The 18,421-nt window shown below is 42.5% G+C and overlaps 1 protein-coding gene across 1 annotated transcript in view; it reads left to right on the top strand.

Moving 5' to 3' along the window:
- The window catches only part of Rnf217 (ring finger protein 217), a 97,668-nt gene that overhangs the window by 57,997 nt on the left and 21,250 nt on the right, over positions 1 to 18,421 (top strand). The window contains exon 3 of the mRNA XM_032895264.1: positions 10,635 to 10,868. Coding sequence (XP_032751155.1) covers positions 10,635 to 10,868 — 234 coding nt within the window. The remainder of the gene's footprint in view (positions 1 to 10,634; positions 10,869 to 18,421) is intronic.

The raw sequence follows: 18,421 nt of genomic DNA, 5'->3' as shown, positions 1-18,421 counted from the left end.
CTTCCAGTCCCAGAATGCAGTGTGTTCTTCCAGTCCCAGAATGCAGTGTGCTCTTCCAGTTCTAGAATGCAGTGTGTTCTTCCAGTCCCAGAATGCAGTGTGCTCTTCCAGTCCCAGAATGCAGTGTGCTCTTCCAGTCCCAGAATGCAGTGTGTTCTTCCAGTTCCAGAATGCAGTGTGTTCTTCCAGTCCCAGAATGTAGTGTGTTCTTCCAGTCCCAGAATGCAGTGTGCTCTTCCAGTCCCAGAATGCAGTTGTTCTTCCAGTTCTAGAATGCAGTGTGTTCTTCCAGTCCCAGAATGCAGTGTGCTCTTCCAGTCCCAGAATGCAGTGTGCTCTTCCAGTCCCAGAATGCAGTGTGCTCTTCCAGTCCCAGAATGCAGTGTGTTCTTCCAGTCCCAGAATGCAGTGTGTTCTTCCAGTCCCAGAATGCAGTGTGCTCTTCCAGTCCCAGAATGCAGTGTGCTCTTCCAGTCCCAGAATGCAGTGTGCTCTTCCAGTCCCAGAATGCAGTGTGTTCTTCCAGTCCCAGAATGCAGTGTGTTCTTCCAGTCCTAGAATGCAGTGTGTTCTTCCAGTCCCAGAATGCAGTGTGTTCTTCCAGTCCCAGAATGTAGTGTGTTCTTCCAGTTCTAGAATGTAGTGTGTTCTTCCAGTCCCAGAATGCAGTGTGCTCTTCCAGTCCCAGAATGCAGTGTGTTCTTCCAGTCCCAGAATGCAGTGTGCTCTTCCAGTCCCAGAATGCAGTGTGTTCTTCCAATTCTTGAATGCAGTGTGTTCTTTTAGTCATTAGTTGTTTTTTGACGTCTGTTTGAGGAGATAATTTGTTATATTTACCTCTGTTGGAAATAGTTTTATTATCCAAAATGTCATTGGTTCTTGGAGATTATCTTTGATTTCTCATAACGAGTATACAGAAATATGTAAGCTTGTGCATTACTAACCTATTTAGTGCCCTTGCTTACATGAAGCAAAGAAAGCCTTGAATGAATATGCAGAGTGGATGAAGTTCTGAGGAAATTTGTTTTACATGAGCACAGCTATGTCAACAACCCAGTGCCTCAGATGTCGGGACAGCAAATCCTTCCTGTGGTGAAGCTCAGAGGTCCACATAGTCTTCCTCTGGTCTAAGTGTGAATGTTGACAGCCTACACAAAAACTATCAACCACAGCTTCCTTCTGTCAGATGACTGCAGCTGAAGATAGCCACCCTACAGAGGCCGTGTTCATCTGGATATAGTAAACCTCCCTCTGCTTTAGATACAGAAGACGAACGCTGGGTTCTGGTTACTGTTGCTCTGTGGATGGTGCATCTCCATTGGGCCCCAGGTTCTCTGTACATGTGTCTATGTGTCTGTCCTTTCTTATTCCTTTCACCAACTAGAGTCTAGATTCCAAGACCAACCTGTGCAACATTTTGCACTTGCTAGATTTACATTTAATTCTAATGGTTTATCTGTTAGAACTCAAAGTCTCTACGTGTATGATCATGAAATCTGCAAGTCATGAGGGATTGAGTTCCTCATTTCCAATGTGTTCAACTCTCATTTCCTTTTTTTGTCATCTTGCTTTGGTCAGACACTCTACTGGGTGTTGAATAATAGTGACATTGGGGATCACTGCCCCTAGTACAACGTTGAGAAGAAACTGTCGGTGTTTCACACTTTTGGTGTTTGCTGTGGATGTTCTTGTAGCTATTCCTCATCACACTAAGGACACTTTCATATTGCTGATATTCAGAATGATTTTCTCTGGAATAGATGTTGAATATATCGAATGTTTCCTGATGTGTGATGATCAAAAGATCTTTCTCCTTTATTGTGTTTTAAACTTTATTTTCTTAAAAATAAGATTTTTAAAATTTGTCACTATTAAAGCTTTGAATTTTAAGCAGATCTTTTGCCTGGTGTTCCATGTGGAGCCTTGGCACCTGTCCCTTTACCTGCAGCCTTTCCCAACCAATTGCCTTAACCATAAAGCTCCAGGCACTTTCCCAGTTCAAACCCGGCTGCCTTCAGCATTTTTCCTTTTTTAAGAAGGGGACCTACTGACAGGCAAGCCTTTCTGTGTCTTCCCCAATGCCAGCCAGAAGCAATGGATTATCCTCTTCTTTCAAGACATCTGTGTGTCCTCTTGGACCATGATTTTTCTCATCATCTTCTGGGAATGGCAGATGTGCTGGTAATGTTGCTTACTGGTTCTTGTGTTTTTGTAAAACCAATGCAAAATAGATGAAGCCGATAACTGGCAGTAGGGTTCACGTTACCATTGCTGTAATCACAACCTGCCCTTTGTTGTTTGAAAATGTCATATATGCATGTGTGTGCTTTGATCAAATCCACCCCCATACCTTCCCCTCCAACTCCACCACTATTCCCTCAACCATTTTTCCTTCCTAATGCTATATGCTCTTTAAAACCATAAAACAAAAAAACAACAACTGAGTTCCTGTATGTGCAAGGGTGTAGGACTGTCTACTGCAACATAACTAGCCTTTCAGAGGTCCTAGGAAAACTCCATTCCACACTGGAAGTCATCAGTTGACAGTAGATCCTTAGCTAGGGGTGTAACATAATGAGCTTTCCCCATCCATGCTGGGATTTTGGCTGGCGTGGTCTTATCCAAGTCTTGTTCATGTAGTCCCAGATGCTGTAAGTTCATGTGTGCAGCAGCTCTGCTATGGCCCGCAACTACTGTTTCACTGCAGACAGTTACTGTCTCTGACTCTTAAATTTTCACTACCCCCTCTTCTGAGGTGATCACTGAGACTTGAGGGATGGGCTGTGATATAGATGTCCAAATTAGAGTAGAACATTCCATAGACTCGCTCTGCATATCGGAAGTTATAGGTGTCTATATTAACCTCCATCTGTTTCAAAAAGGAGCTTCTCTGATGAGGGTTGGAAAATGCATGATCTATAAGCATAACGATAAGAACCCGGAGGAAGTGGTGCAATTTAATACTGTGTCCATTTGACAGTAACATTATGTTATTCCCAAAGGTCAATGACTTAGCCACATTCAGTTCTTTGGCCCAGTTAGTGGTACCAAGCATGATTTCCATGTCAATGGTAATGGACCTTAAATCCTATCAGAAAGTGGCTGGTTAATCCCATAGCATTCCCGCTGCCACTACTGCAGTGGAGAGCCTATTGTGTCAATCTAGGCATTGCTATAAAGTAGCTTCCAGGGATCACAACTGGATAAGACTGCTGGTTACCGTTCTCCCCCAGTATCACGAGAGAGGCTTCCTGCACCGTGGAAGCTAGCCAGTAGGGATGAAACTTTCATGATGGTAGCAGCTTCATTTCCCCATATCCTTTGACTCACAGCAACAGAGTCTTAACGCAGGTCCTGGAGGGCCACCAAAAAGCAGTGGCAATAGGCTGTGATGTTTCAGGGTGGTCTTCCTTACTGACCGACTCTACTTTTGACCACAGAATACATTTTGTTCCAGTTTAGCTCATTTCCATGAAAACTGACCAGGCAGGCTTGCTCCACACATCCTCAGTAGTTAGGATAAAGCTCCAAAATCAATCTGCAGATCAGCAAGGTTCACTTCATACACACAGTCCTGAGGCTGTGGGATGCAGTGCTGGGTCTCTATCATGGCCGATATTTATCTGTCTAGAGCTTTCCTGTCTGACAGATCTTCCTTAGAATATGGATGAATGACTTTCTTCTTGGCTCCCCTCTGCCATCTTTCCTTAGGTGCTTGTTTTTGACAAACACCATGGTGCTCTCCAGAGGGCCAATAAGGCGTCTTTGTTCAAGCTTCAGTAGATAATCCTGCTTGCATTCTTACAATAGGACCAGCTTTATCATGATATAGCTCCTGTGTTGGTCAGTTTAGTTTGTGAATGCTTTCTCAGGGTTTTTGCATCAATGTCTATAGAAGAGATTGCCCAATATTTTTTTCCTAGAAGCTTCTGTTGCAGGTTTTGTCATCAGGGTTATGCTAACTCCATAAGAATTAACAACAATGCTTCTTTCCCCCTTGTTTGCGAAATTATGGTGTAATGTTAATGTTATTTTATCCTTGACTGCTAGTGGATTCACCTACAAGGCACCTAGGGCTGAAGTTTTCCCGTTTTGTGATACGCTTCCTTTTCACGGTTGCATTTATTATTTTATGTGGGTGTTTGGTGGTTTTGCTTCAGGCTCCTAAATACGGTGTTCTTTGCACTCATGCTGCTCGTACCTGGTAGAACAATAAAAAGGAAAGCAACTTAAGGTGTTACCATAGGACATCGTGGAAGCTGCTGAGGAAACTAAAAACTCCTACGCAGCTGCCTCAGGAGATAAAGCACTTGTGCAAGCATGAGGACTAGAGTTTGAATCCCGAGCACCCATATAAAAAGCCAGTGGGCATGGCAGCTGCCTGTATTCCCAGCACTCAGGAGAGGAGACAAGTTGGCAAGTTGGCTAGCCAGACTTAGAAGCTCTGGGTTTAGTGAGAGACCCTGCCTCAGTAAATAAAGAAAGCAGTCTGTGAAAACACCTGTCCTTGGCCTCCACACCTGTGTGCGTGCACACAGATGCATGTTCATCCATTAACATGTCTACATATGCCAAAAAGCAAACACAAAAATACCCCAGAGCATCCACCTCTTCATGGCTGCTGATGCTGGAAAGCAGCGAGCTGGGAAGCCGTTTGCACAGTGGATGCTGAGGGCGTCCTGATGCTGCTGCTCACTGTTCAGGATACAGACAACGCGATCCTTTGGTATCGGGAGCAAAAGGCTGTAAACACCTTGTAAAATCTCATGTCCAACTTAAAACCAAGGTCCAAATCATACTAAACATTTGATAAATTGATTTTGAGGCCCCAGATTGTACCTTTTTCCGTCCTTTTCTTTGGAGAATTTAGTTAATTAATCCACCACTTCAGAGGTCTCTCTCACCTTAGCCACTAAATTACTTTTGAGTTCTCTCATGTGGCAAATTATCCATCTAGCTCAGGTGTTAAGTGGATAATTATGCTTCCTGCTGACACCTTGGAGATTGTTTTACAGTTAAGTAATTTTCTTCTTACAAGATTGAACTTGTTCAGAAGAAGCAGAGAACATATTTTTCAGTGAGGTAAGGAGTGGCATCAGCATTGAACACAACAAAATGCAAAGTCAGTTATGTGTACTCAGAACATCGCTGTACTGTAGACAGATGTCGGCTGGCACTTTGCAAACGTTGGTTTGATATTAAGAGACATTTGGGGAAATGTTTGGCATGACAGTTATAGTAGCAGAGGAATGTCTTAATTCTTGGAACCATATGAAAATATGTATGAGTGAAATGACATGATGTTGGGCGTTTACTTCAAAATGAGATGCAAGATCTAAATAAGTCAAGTCCCCAAAGAGTCTGTATTGGTCATGAGTTGACAATTGCTTAAATGAGAGAATGAGCACATGAGGATTCCTAGCGCCTATCTACCATTTCACATATGATTGTAATTATCCCTAGTGAAGGCTTTATGAAACACTGGGAAGATAGTAATGGACGTAGTAACATCAAACCCAAGTTACAAAATCTGTCAGCACTGATCACTGTTGTGAAGGCCATGAGTGAAGGCTTCACAATTAGTCTACTCTATGTACCCATCATTTTTATCACTATCACTACACAAATGTTTCTATAAACTGTAAAAAGGATAAATGGTGGAGTACATGTGGGTGGGAATGTAAACTTCCACAGCCAGGCTGGTGAGATGGCTGGGGGAAGGGTGCTTGCCAGTAAGCCTGACCATCTGAGTTGAATCCCCAGGAACCACAGGGTGTAAAAGGAGAACTAACCCCTCTACATTGTCCTATGACCTTCACATGTGTCACAAGGGCTAACCCACCCCCTGCGAATTAATTTTAAAATAAATAAAATAATTTACTACAGCTATTATGTGCAATGAAAGAATGGCTCCTCTCAAATACTCACTACAAAAATATATACTCGTGTGTGTGTGTATGTGTGTGTGTGTGTGTGTATGTATGTGTGTGTGTGTGTGTGTGTGTGTAATATATACATGTAAAGAGTTATCTCCACTTCCATGTGTATTGCATCGTTTTTCATAAGAGCTAACAGGCAAAATTAACCTAAGTATCTGTTAGTAGACGGAGAAACTATGCTTACATTGTCATACTTGTAAATATACACACACATTGGAGTACTACTTAGTCTTTTAAAAAGAGGAAATTCTGTCATCTACCACAGCAGTACAATGTTGAGTGAGGAAGGCACACACGGAAAGATAACTGCTAGATAATCTTACTCAATTTAGAATCCGAAAACGATGAAGTCGGAGAAGCAGAGAGTAGCTAACTATCCAGAGCTGGCTGGCAGCAGCGGTGAGAGACATGGGGGTATTTGGTGAATGTTCATCAAAGAATACAAAACTTCAATTAGAAGGAATAAGTTCAAGGTACTATTGTCCAATGTGGTCACTGTGGTTAATAATGAGAAGCTTGAAGGTTGCTAAGGATTTCAGTGTTCCCACTCCAAAATAATAAATATTGAAATGAGCTGTAGCCAGTCCACAGTGGATCCATATTTTAAAGCATCATGTTGCACAGTGTAAACACAGATAATTTTTGCCAATTAAAAAAAGGTCTCAATTGGTCTTACTTACAAAACTTGCTGTATACTGGCTGCCGCTAGGCACCCAAATTCAGCCATCAGCAGCCTGCTCCCTGAACATCTGGTAGACCCAGATTTTATCTGAGAGCTACTATTTTCTTAGCCTGCACTTTGGCTCCTGTATGGTAGGTGCATTCTCCAAGAAGAGCTTGAATGGTTTATTTACTTATTAATGTGATATGTTATACCTTGTTTTAAAACCTGGAAGTGACTCAAATTGAATTTTAATTTAACCTAGAATTCTTAATATGATTAGGAAAGCCTATATGACCACATTTACCTGACACACCAGCTTCATTCCACATATTTCTGTCCCAGGCTACACACGGTAAGCTTTATCCACTGGACCACGTCAGGTTCCTCCTGTCTGGGAGGGACCCACAGTCCTTGGTTCCTCTGCCTGTGGAGACTTTCCCTGTATCACAGCTCTTCAGGCCCTGTGGGAAGCTGTCACTTCTCCATCGTGGCAAAGATAGCAATCTGCACTTAAAATTCTTTTCTTTCCATAAGCCCAGCATAGCCGTCTCTTCCCATCTCTCTAGAAGTCTTCGTGTTCTTTGCCCTGTGAGGCCCACAGTTTGCAGAAATCTAACAGGTGACTAGTTGTGGGACACACTGTTACGCCATGCACCATCCAAGAGTAAAACTACTAAAAACTTCAACTTAATGCTAACCAGCTCTCGCTTGCAAGACAAATTTTACTTTTGAGGTGTTAAAGGGTTTTTTTATTTAAGTGTATCCCTGAATTAATAGGATATATATTGCTGGATAAATAAATGAATAGACATTGCTTCGTTAAGACACTTGTCAGATAATCTTTTAAGAAAATTGTCTGAAAACAATATACATGTAGCTGTCAAGAATCAGACAGGTCATGAGTCACGCTCTGCCTGCGAAGGGGTGTGGCTCTGGGGAGGAAGTGTGCATTAATTGAAAGGCTTGAGTCATTGTTCCATCTGCCAATTACTGGCTTCCTGAAAATAATTCAAATTCGGAATGCGTAATTCTGAATGAGTTAATCTAGAGTAGGCTAAGAAACTTAAAATCTCAAAAAACTTTTCCAGGGACTTTTGTGTGCTTGTGTGTTTGTCTCATAGTAAGAAAGCCAGAGGAGAGAGTGCTGGGTGGAGGAAGACGATGGAATTGCCAGTGCAGCTGAGGCATATGTGCCTGAGGTCGTCTCCCCGGGATGGGTAGGTAGAGTGCTGTGTGTAGTCGCTGGTTCAGTGTTGTAGGGTAAGGATTTGGGAGCTTTGAGAAAGAATAGAGCGAAAACTACAGGAAATAAGGTGCCCACGGAAATGGAATAGGTTCTCAGAAGGCCAAGAACCACTGAAGAAGAGCAGATGCCTTCTGGATGCTGGATGGCATCCCAGTGTGGTCAGGTAATAAACACCCACCGCTCAAAGAGTAACAAGATAGCCCTGTCCTTCGGAGGCCTGGGATGCTTCTACTCGCCACAGTGCATGGCATTTCCTTAAGACCCGACTGGTCCAGATAGCTAGAAAAGTGCTGCATCCATCCCTACCACTTACACGGCTGAAATAAGTAAATGCAAACAGAGGAAGATGGAGGTTAAATCCAAGCATCAGGCAGGAAATAGGTAGGCTGGGCTCTTAAGCACTAAAATGGGCCGTTACCCGTTAAATGAAAGAAACTCTGCTTCCATGTGCTAGGAACTGGTGTTATTTTTATAGAGGAAAATGTCCAGGGACCTCAGATAGCGTGACACCCTGCCCTTGTGCTCTGATGCAAGCTCGTTTGTCCACAGCCCCTTCTTCACTGATATTGTGGGGTTCAATCCAATTTTCCTACCCTCTTTTAAGGGTGTGATCATCAGTTCACACGAATGCTTCCTGTGTAAGTCAATGCAGTTGGGGTGAATGGAACATGGCAGCCCTGCCCCAGAGAGCTCTGCGTTTACCTCCAGGCCTTTCACAGAGGATGTTGGTTTTGTGTGCTTGGAACAGCTTCATTCTTACTGGCTAAGTCCCGATGATTCTAAGCTCTCACTGGAAGCTACACTCATTCTGAGAAGGCTGGTCTGATCCGTTCACGTATGAAGTGACCAAGCTTCCCACACCTTTCGGCGACACCACCCTGTCAGGCCGACATAGCTTCAGTCCGGGCCCCGACGCATGCATCGTTCCTGATAGGGACCTGCCGAGCGTCAGCACTTACCTCGGTGCCTAGTTCTAAGCAGGGCTTCATAGATGTCCACAGAGTATGCAAAAGGAACACTTCGTCATTTTTAAGGATTTGTTACCAATGTCATAAACCCAAACACTTACTGGTCCATGTGTACTTTTGTCAATATGAAAAGCTATAAAGACCTCTTTCTTGAAGTATAATTCAAAATAATTTACTAGAAAAAATAGTTGGAAAGCCAGTGATCGGAGGATATCTAAACAGTCAGGTTGCTGAGCAAGGGAGACCAACCCGGGTTATAAAGTGAAACTGTCTGAAAATCTGGTTTAGTCCTGATATCTTACAATGTTAATTTATCCAGAAGACCACAGAGCTGAACTGGGAGAGAAGTGATACCAAGAATGTCACTGTTCACATTTGGATTGGAAACTAGGTGACAGACACATTAAACATGACAGAAAATGACTAAAACAGGAGACGTTAGCACAACTCACTTTTAGAATAGTAACTTCAAGAAAGTAAACTAAGAGTAAAGGGGAACTGGGATGCTTTCTAGAGTAGTGGTGCCTCTAGACGGTCGTCTGGCACCATAATCGCCTTCACACACACACACACACACACACACACACACACACACACACACACTGTGAGAGGAAGGCTGACAATAGACGCTTACATGACAATTACAACTCTGATTTTGGCAAGCTGTTCCGACATTCTGAGAAACAACACACTCACGCACAAGAGAAGAGAATGTAGGAAGAGTGGGGTGAAAATGGGTCTGGAGAGAGGAAAGAGGTAGCTGTTAAGAACAACTACAAATAAAGACCTTAAACTCACACTCACTCTTGACATCACTGTTCACCTCTCACAAACTTGAGAGAACGCATGTAAGAGTTAAAGGTAACAGAAAGCTGGGAGGACTTGCAAATACCACGAGAAGCGGTGAGCTAACCCGATTACGTAGAAGAGTCTGGCTAGCTTTAAGTATCTCCCATAACATTTATTTGTTGATAAGTTTTCTCACAGTTGCAAGATTTCATCATTGCACTTAAAATGTCATAATAACACCACTGTATTTTCAGCTGTTTTGTATTTTTTCATTTGGTGTATGTGTGCATAAAAGAGGAGACTTGCTTGTGCCATGCATATGGGGTCAGAGGGCAACTTTTGGAAGAAGGGCCGCTTCTATTTCGTAGGTCTTGGGGATTGAACCCACATCCTTAGGTTGATGACAACCAGGACTTTTCTTATTTTTCCTATACCAAAGAGGGGGTTTGGTTTCTTTTCGTATTTCTAAGATTGTGTTAAATTGGAGCTATTTATGTGTTTGTCGGGGCAGGGCCACAGAAAACTTTAATTTGGGTCATGACTGTTATAGACTAGTAGCTATTAAACTTTAGCACTTTATAGCATCTCTCTTTCTAAAACTGCCCAAAGCATAGGACTGAAGACAGCAGTGCAGTTGAAATCTCTGAATACTTCTTGGTTGGCAGGGCCCAGGGCCTTCAGTCGTCTGCGCACCGTTCAGCTGGCTCTCTGCCGGATGCTCTCTCACACTGAAGTTTCCAAAAGAGTATGACAGACCACCGCTTCCTTAATGAGCCTGTGGATCGTCAAATAAGTTTGCAAACCTACTCGTCAGAGAACGCTTAAACGTTTTATAGATTCTGATTAGGTTTGGTACTTAATATAGGTTTCAAAATGACCAGTATTCCTTATGCTATCTGGAAAGGTAGTTGATAATCTTTTCTTGAAAGTACGAATTATATACTCTGTATATAAAGACATTGTTTGCAAATACGAAAACCTTAAAAAAAAACAGTGGTCTTTTTCTTTTCTGTCTGTTTCTTACACAGGTACAACTTGGCCAAGTAGAAATCAAATGCCCAGTCACAGAGTGTTTCGAGTTCCTGGAGGAAACAACTGTCGTCTACAACTTAACCCATGAGGACTCCATCAAGTATAAGTACTTCTTGGAACTTGGCCGGATTGACTCCAGCACCAAGCCATGTCCTCAGTGCAAACACTTCACAACCTTTAAGAAAAAAGGACATATCCCCACTCCTTCCAGATCAGAAAGCAGATACAAAGTAAGCATGCTCTCCAGACTGGTGGGTTAAAGGTCATGGGAGCAGCCATGATAGGCTGACCTGTAGTGGGCATTATGTGGGCTTTCTTCTCTTACCCCCTTGTCTGGGTAGGTAAGTGGGTGTTCCCCGTGATTCTGACATGTAGCCTGGGGTGACCCATGTTAAGAGATCACTGGAGAATTTAACTGAAGTTTTCTCTTTGAGTTGAATCATGTTGGAAATTCATTGTATGACTTAATGGAAAGGCCAAGCTTTAGAGTGGCAGTCATCATTAATACCAAGTGCTACATAAATGCCAGGACCTTGTTTCTTTCTCAGTAATGAGCTTGATTTTTTCGGTGGTCTCAATTTCCTTTTTCTCAGCCTCTATCTACATATAATGAGTAAACATGTATAAAACATTCATTCACTATTCGCCAAGTGCAGGATATTGTCATGTGCTTGGCCTTTACATGCAATCGGTGACAAACAAATGTGACACAGTCTCTGCTTCAAAACTCTCCATAAGTGTATGCTTGCCAGTTCTCTGTGACTGTAACAAACACCTTGATAATCAGCTTATAGAGGGTAATGTTCCTGTTCTCTGCTGGCCAGTTTGAGACACTTTAGTCCAGGGTCCTTTACTTGGTCATTTTGCGCCTGTATAGGAGAACCAGCTGAGTAAAACTACTCATCTTGTGGTCGTATGGCAAGAGAGAGGGAGAGGGGTGACCGGAAGGTTTGCCTTTAGGCCTTGCCTGTTAAAACTCTGACACCTCTCACTGAGAACAAGCCTTTCTTTATCATACGGCGTAGGGGTGGGGGATGCTTAAGAGACATATGCAGTTCGTACGTAAGTAGTACCTGGGTAGACACTAGCCAGGATGTTAAGAATAGCCTGATTGAGAAGGAATTGTTCTGGCTGACACAGAGGTGAGCAACTCAGAGAAAGCCTGAGTCATTGCCTAGGCCCAGGGAAGAGAGAGGCAGCTGTGGAGATAAGAGCAGGGCAGGCTGAGTCTTGTAGGAAGTCTTCACAGATTTGAATTTAATTCTGTAGGCATCTGAGAGAAATCGGAACTGTAGTAGTCGAAAGTTGCCATGGTAGGGCAGCCTCTGTTGTGGGATGAAGCCTAGGGAGCTGTCAAGACATAGCCTGTATCAGTCAGTCCTGCCCAGAACAATGTCCTGCAACATGTCTCAGCTCACTAGGAGCCTGACCAGCAGCAGAGCAGGGGACTTTTAGGATGGGGCAGTAAGGCTGCTGCAGTGTGTCCTGTGTCCTTCCTGACCATCGAAGCAAGTGACTGTCTCAAGTCCCCTTTATTTAGGGGCAGTTCCTGCCCATGTGCTATCTTTGAAGCAGTGGTCACACCATATTGGTCCTTAGCCTCAAGGAGACTGGTTAGTGAGTGACTTCCTCTGATCCTCTGTGGTCCTGGTGAGCTGAGTCCAAGTCTCTTCATGACCAGCTGGCCTTGGAAGCTGCTTGACTCTTAGTATTTTTATTTGTCCTGTTGCTATGTTCTCTAGTCTCTTTAGCACATAACCATCAAGAAAGTCTTTTGTCCATCCTCTGCAAACATGCCATCCTGAGCTTATGAAGCCATGGGACTGAAATCATGCCCTGAGGATGTGTGATCTTAATAGAACATTTTTATTGGATGATGAGCGCTCTTAGGTTGAGGAATCAGTCCAGTTGTGTTTTATTAATGTTATCAAGAAAAGATTAGTTTTGGAACTAGTCTTTAATTTTTAGAACTAAGCTATGTCTTTCCATAACATAGAGTATTGTACTTTTCTCTAAATTACTTTCAGAATTATATATATATATATATATATATATATATATATATATATATATATGAAGCAATACTCAGTTATGGAGTTTTGAAATTAAAACATGGATGCATAATTGAATCAAAATAAAAATAATTGAGTAATTTAAAATGTAATGTTATTACTAAATGGGCAACAAGTGCTATAATTTCAGGTACAATTATTATAGGAATAAAATGTCTTGTTTTATTAAAACCATGTCAGGATAAGCATACTTTGTCAGCTTGCATATCTATTTAGCTGTCTGTAGTTTTGAGTGAACCACAGGAACTTGGATAACATATCCCAATAAATAGTGCTCTTTCAGTGTCTCTCAACTGGGTTGCAGGTGAGCAGAGGAGCAAAGGACAAATGGACCGGGAGGAGAGCAGAAACTTAGAACAAAAGAAATGTTGTTCAGAATAAAGCAGTTCAAATCTTCAGGGTTGGCGTAAGGATCACAAGCTGAGTCTGTGCCACGCAGCTTTATGTCACCGCAACAACGTGCATTTTACAGGGGAGAAGATTACCTCTCGGCTTCGCTCAGTGGTTTGTCATCTGTATTGCCTTGGGGTGCATGATAACAGGAAACTGGAGAGTGGCAGAGGAAGCCAAAGAAGGGAGGGTATGAGTCTCAGTATGTCCTTAGGGGCATACCCACAAGACCAGCTTCAGTCCCTAAATGCCACCCCTATAGAGTTCACGTCAGGTATAGAGTTCATATAGGTAGCAACCCAGCCTTCACCAGCAGCCATGAGCCTTTAGAACATTACAGAGCCAAACTGCAGCATGACTCAGATCTCAGCAAGAGCAAGGCTGCCGCTGGCTGGCTGTGGGTTGGACTGCTTTTGTTGCCCCCGTTTATTCTCTTAGAAGAGAAAACCCCAGCAGTCAAGAGATACTGATTCTTCCTGGTCTGTGCTGGCCTTATTCTGAGGCAGGATTCAAGTAATTCCTGAAGCAGTACTTCTTACTACATTAGTGTAGTGTTCACATAACAGCTCCCGTCACTAAAACCCAGGCTACACATTAATTAACACTCCCCAATTTACATGCCCCAAAGTGTCTCGATATTGAGGTGAGGATGGTGCTGACGTGGTCATGCCAGCAAGCCCCGTGGCATACATGCTCTTAGGCTAGCACTGTAAATTGACACTAAAATTTTGGTACTCGAAGTGAGCAAATGGATATTTTCCCCCTCCATTTTGATGTATTTTAATCATCTATCTCAATAACTAAATTCACTTCCAATTTAGTAAAGTACTCAATAATATGCTTATAACAAAAGATAAGGGGGGATATGTTCTATGGAGGAGTAGTCAGACATTGGAGGAAAAGGGTGCTTCAGCAGGCCCATGCTGAGGCCATCCCTTCCCCTGAGTCACATGGTATAGGATAGAATAGAGTTTATTCAGGGCATGGGGAGGGGAGTTAAGAGGGTAATAAAGAAAGATAAAAGCAGGGAGAGGGAGAGGGAAAGGAGAAGAGAAGAGAACAGAAGAAAAGAGAAATGAATAGAAGAGAAGAGGTAGAGAAGTAGAAGCTGGCCATGAGCACATGGAGAGAAAGGGGGAAGGGAATGGGGAGAGCTCGAGAGCAAGAAGGGAAGAGTAAGAGAGTGAGGAGGGGGCAAGCAGCCCTGTTTATAGTATCAGGCATATCTGATACCATAGGGCAGAGCTTAGACAAAATACTAACACTCAAACTATGACGTAAATGAACAAACAAAAAAGGCTGCCGGTAATTCCTAATGTTTCCAAATAATATAGTATCTCTTTATGACATTATTTATAGCTGTACACAGGTTTTGTGCCTATCAACAAGTCCCTTTTCACATTTATTTATCTCAGTAGTACTGTTCTTGAATCACTAAGTTACAGCATCATTCTAAGACGTCAGTCACTCTGAGCATTTACCATGGTTTTGGCTATCAAGTCAGAAGCAGGCTAAAACTGATCTGAAATGTCTCAGTCATTTTCCAGCTGAATGATGCTTCTCACGTAAGGATCAAAACTGCCATATCTGGGCCTTTCATCTTTATGTTTTCTGTAAAGACCATTGTTAAATATTTATTTTAACAGATGCCAGCAGGACAGATGAAATGTAGCATTTTCAGGTAATCAGAACTCTTGGGCACTCCTTCATATCTCCCGGTCTCCAGGTAACAGCTTACATCTGGCAATAATTTGAATAAAATTCGATGTATTCTAAACATGTCAAATTCATATCACATTGAATAAGTGCTTTCCTGGGTTGAGAAATATATACCAAGACAACCTTGTCAAGTCAATTTTATTTTTTCCTTCAATTTATACAATTCCATTTCTATAAGACTGACTTCAATTTCTGAGTAAAAATACAATTTCTTGCCTAAACCATCCCTTTAATGCCCCGATGTCATACTTAATGCCCGTCAAGTTGCAAGCGTGTTCGCAATGAGAAAGTTAATATGTCTTAAATGTACTCACATGACAGCTAGAGACGAATGTATCACCCGCACCTGAAGTGTGTCTCCATGGAGACTGTCATTTGGGATTTTATGGAACATTTGTGTAGTCATCTGGTTAGAACCTGTCTTTCCACCTGGTGTCTAGGGGTCCAGGTCCAGGTCGGCTTCATTCATTGCAGTTAAGCAGCTACAAACTTGCCAGTATTTGTTGCTGTAAAATTAAATAAAATGCTGTCTTTTACCCTGCACTAGGTCCAGCACCGCAGTGCCCCAAGACATCTGTTAGATATCGTTATCTCAGTTAGCAAAGCATCTCACCCGCTCTGCTCCATCCCATATCACACTGCCGATGGCTTCTCTCTGAGCCTGGCAGCAATCTCTCTACCCGTCTAGTTCCCAAGGCAGGTTACCACCATGCCAATCATACACATCCCAATTTCATGGTAGGGCTAGCGTATCTAACCACCACACACTCTCTTGAACTTAAATTGACGCAGGAAAGAGCACAACACAATAACTGCTGACCCAACTGATAAGATACAATTGCCCACCTAGACACACAAAGCCCTGTACACTCCATCCCTTAAGAACACTCATAACAACCGGTAAATGTGTGGAGGGGAATCTTAACATCTGACTCCATGTTCTCTCCACTGCTTCTCCTTCTTGTTCCAGTCTCCTCCCCTCTCTAAAACTTTTCTCCCGCCCATCCTTCCTTCGAGTCCAGTGACAGGCCTCGTTCTATCTTGTACCTGCCTTCCACCTGTATAATGACATCATCCTGCAAGCATTCTTATGAATTCTGCTTGCTACAGGAACTAATAAGTGGCCAACATGTAAATAATAATAAATGTCCTAGAATACATCTGGGTAGAAAGTTTTGGGAATATGGGAAAAGGAAAAGGCAGGAGCGATTAGAAAGGTTATTAAATATTTTAATGTTGAGTTTGCCAACATAGGTAAGCGTGATTTGTAGTCTCAGCCTGTCACGCTTTCTCTAATACCTTGAGTTTAGTTTGTACATTTTTACCTGGGGGTAAATAGCACCTCTGCTCTAAGGGTGTGGTGAGGATTGAGTGAAACCACACATATAAAGGACTAGCACCATGACTAACAGATAGTCATGTTCCACACACACCAGCAACCACTGTGCTCATTACTGTTAGGCAAGGGAGCAAGGTTAACAGCCCTGAGCATCAAGAAAGGAGGAGAGTCAACAAGAGCAGAGATGGAGGCATGGATAGGGCAAGAAATGGATGGTAGGAATAGGAGAGGGTGAGATGGGCCGCTTGGCTTGAAGAAGGGCAACAGGCTAGGTTGTTTAGGTCAAAGTAAGTCACTTGAGTTAGAAATATGTTGATGACGTAAAGACCCCTTGGGACATCAGAGTCAGAAGTGATTTATACAAGTCATCAGTCGTAGGGGTTGTAGGAAGAGAGATTTCTAACTTTATATTAGTCATGGTTCTTTCTCTAGAGAAGAACTGATAGAATGTATTTATCATCTATTTACCATATATCAATCTATCTGTATAAATATATAATATATATGAGAAAGAGGTAGATAAAAGGAAGTAAGAAGATATAAAGAAAAGAAGAAAGGGAATTTATTGGAGTGGCTTGTAGGTTGTGGCCCAGATACAGCAACATTAGCTGTCACCCAATAGGAAGTCCAAGAATCCAGTAGTTATTCAGTCCACTGGAGGCTGTCTCAGCTGGTTTTCAGTATACACCGGAATCCCAAAAAAGGCTGTACTGCCGGTCAGTGAGAGCGAGAGCAAGCAGGCAAGAAGCAGAGACCTTCCTTCCTCCATGTTCTGTGTGTAGGCTGACATCTAAAGATGAGGCCAGATTAAGGGTGGATTTCCTAACCTTGAAAGATCCAGATTAAAAGTGTGTCTTCTCACTTCAAATGATTTAGCTAAGGAAAATCTCTTACTGGTATACACATTCGCTTGGGTTTTAATTGATTCCACTCGTGACCAATCAAGAACAGCCATCGTAATAACTAAACTCATTGTAGTGAAAAGAGTGAGAGTTCTGTTTCGGATAGACAAGTAGAGAGGAGCAGTTTATCACCAAGGGTCAGAAGCAGCCACTCATAGTTTATTGAGGCTCCAAACTCCCCTCTCCTCCCAAGTGAGACGAAGAATGAGCCACTTTTCATTCTGACTCAGTTTCAGTTGAAGGCCGTGCATATCCACACAGGGAACATGTCAGCCGCACCTATGTGGCTCCTGAAGGTAAAACTAATAACAGCCCTTCACTCATCACAATGGTTATTAAGCTCAACCGGGGTGATTCGCACAATGGTACCGTGACTCACCATCAGATAAAAGGATGTCCTGGAGAAAATCCTACAGCTCTAGGACTTTTCCAGCCTTCTGTAGGAGTCATAGGCCTCTGGGTAATCACAGTCCTTAAAGCTGCACACATATGCTATTTCAGTATGTGGTGAAAATAATTTCCTAAGGGCTTTCAGAAGGGTAGATAGAATGTGCTTAGTGTTCCTTCTGATTGAAATGACAAGAGGATAGCTATCTATGTGCAAACATATTCCAGGCTTCCCCATGAATGTGAAATTAGTATTCTCTGCTCTCCTTTCTACATTCCCCCCACCCCTGCCTTCCTCCACCTCCCCCAACCCCCAACACATCATCTCTTCAAACTGACTGCTTACAAATGAGAACAGGCTGCCAGTCAGCCACCAGGGTCAGCGTAGCTCCTCACATGGACTAACTTGACTGACGCATCGTCAGTGTTAGCAGAGGGCAGAAAACAAAGGTAGCTTTTTAAACATTGTTGCACAAGAGAGATAAAAATGAAGTTGTCCAGCCAGGTTTAAGGAAGCTACTTAAACAAAGGGTATGTCGCAGGTGTTAACCTTGAAGTGTTTATTGATGCTCGGTGGTGATGCAAGCTGGCTAGATTTTGTGAACACATTTCTTTCTCCCTTTGTTTTTTTATGAGGGGCCTTGCCATACTTACCTGTCTTTCTTTCTTGATTCCAGAAAACAGCTAAAGTTTTAGAAAAATTTCCTACTCTTAACGTCTAACAGTCAAATATTGAAATTCACCTGATATTTTATCATAAATATTATCATATTTTACAATAATAATAATAATAATAATAATAATAATAATAATAATCCAGACCTAAAGCTAACATAAATTCACTTCCGTAGTGTTTAGAAGTGAGTTTGTTTGTTTTCCTTCATCACATCGCCTCTTGAGGTTTCAGAACAAGCCCTATTTTGGGGGTTGACCAGCACATCTAGGGCTGGTGTACAGTGGTCAGAAGATGCTCA

The sequence above is a fragment of the Rattus rattus genome, chromosome 2, assembly GCF_011064425.1.
Source record: "Rattus rattus isolate New Zealand chromosome 2, Rrattus_CSIRO_v1, whole genome shotgun sequence".
Lineage (NCBI taxonomy): Eukaryota > Metazoa > Chordata > Mammalia > Rodentia > Muridae > Rattus > Rattus rattus.
The sequence above is the reverse complement of the archived record's forward strand: the minus strand, read 5'-3'. Positions and strand labels throughout refer to the sequence as shown.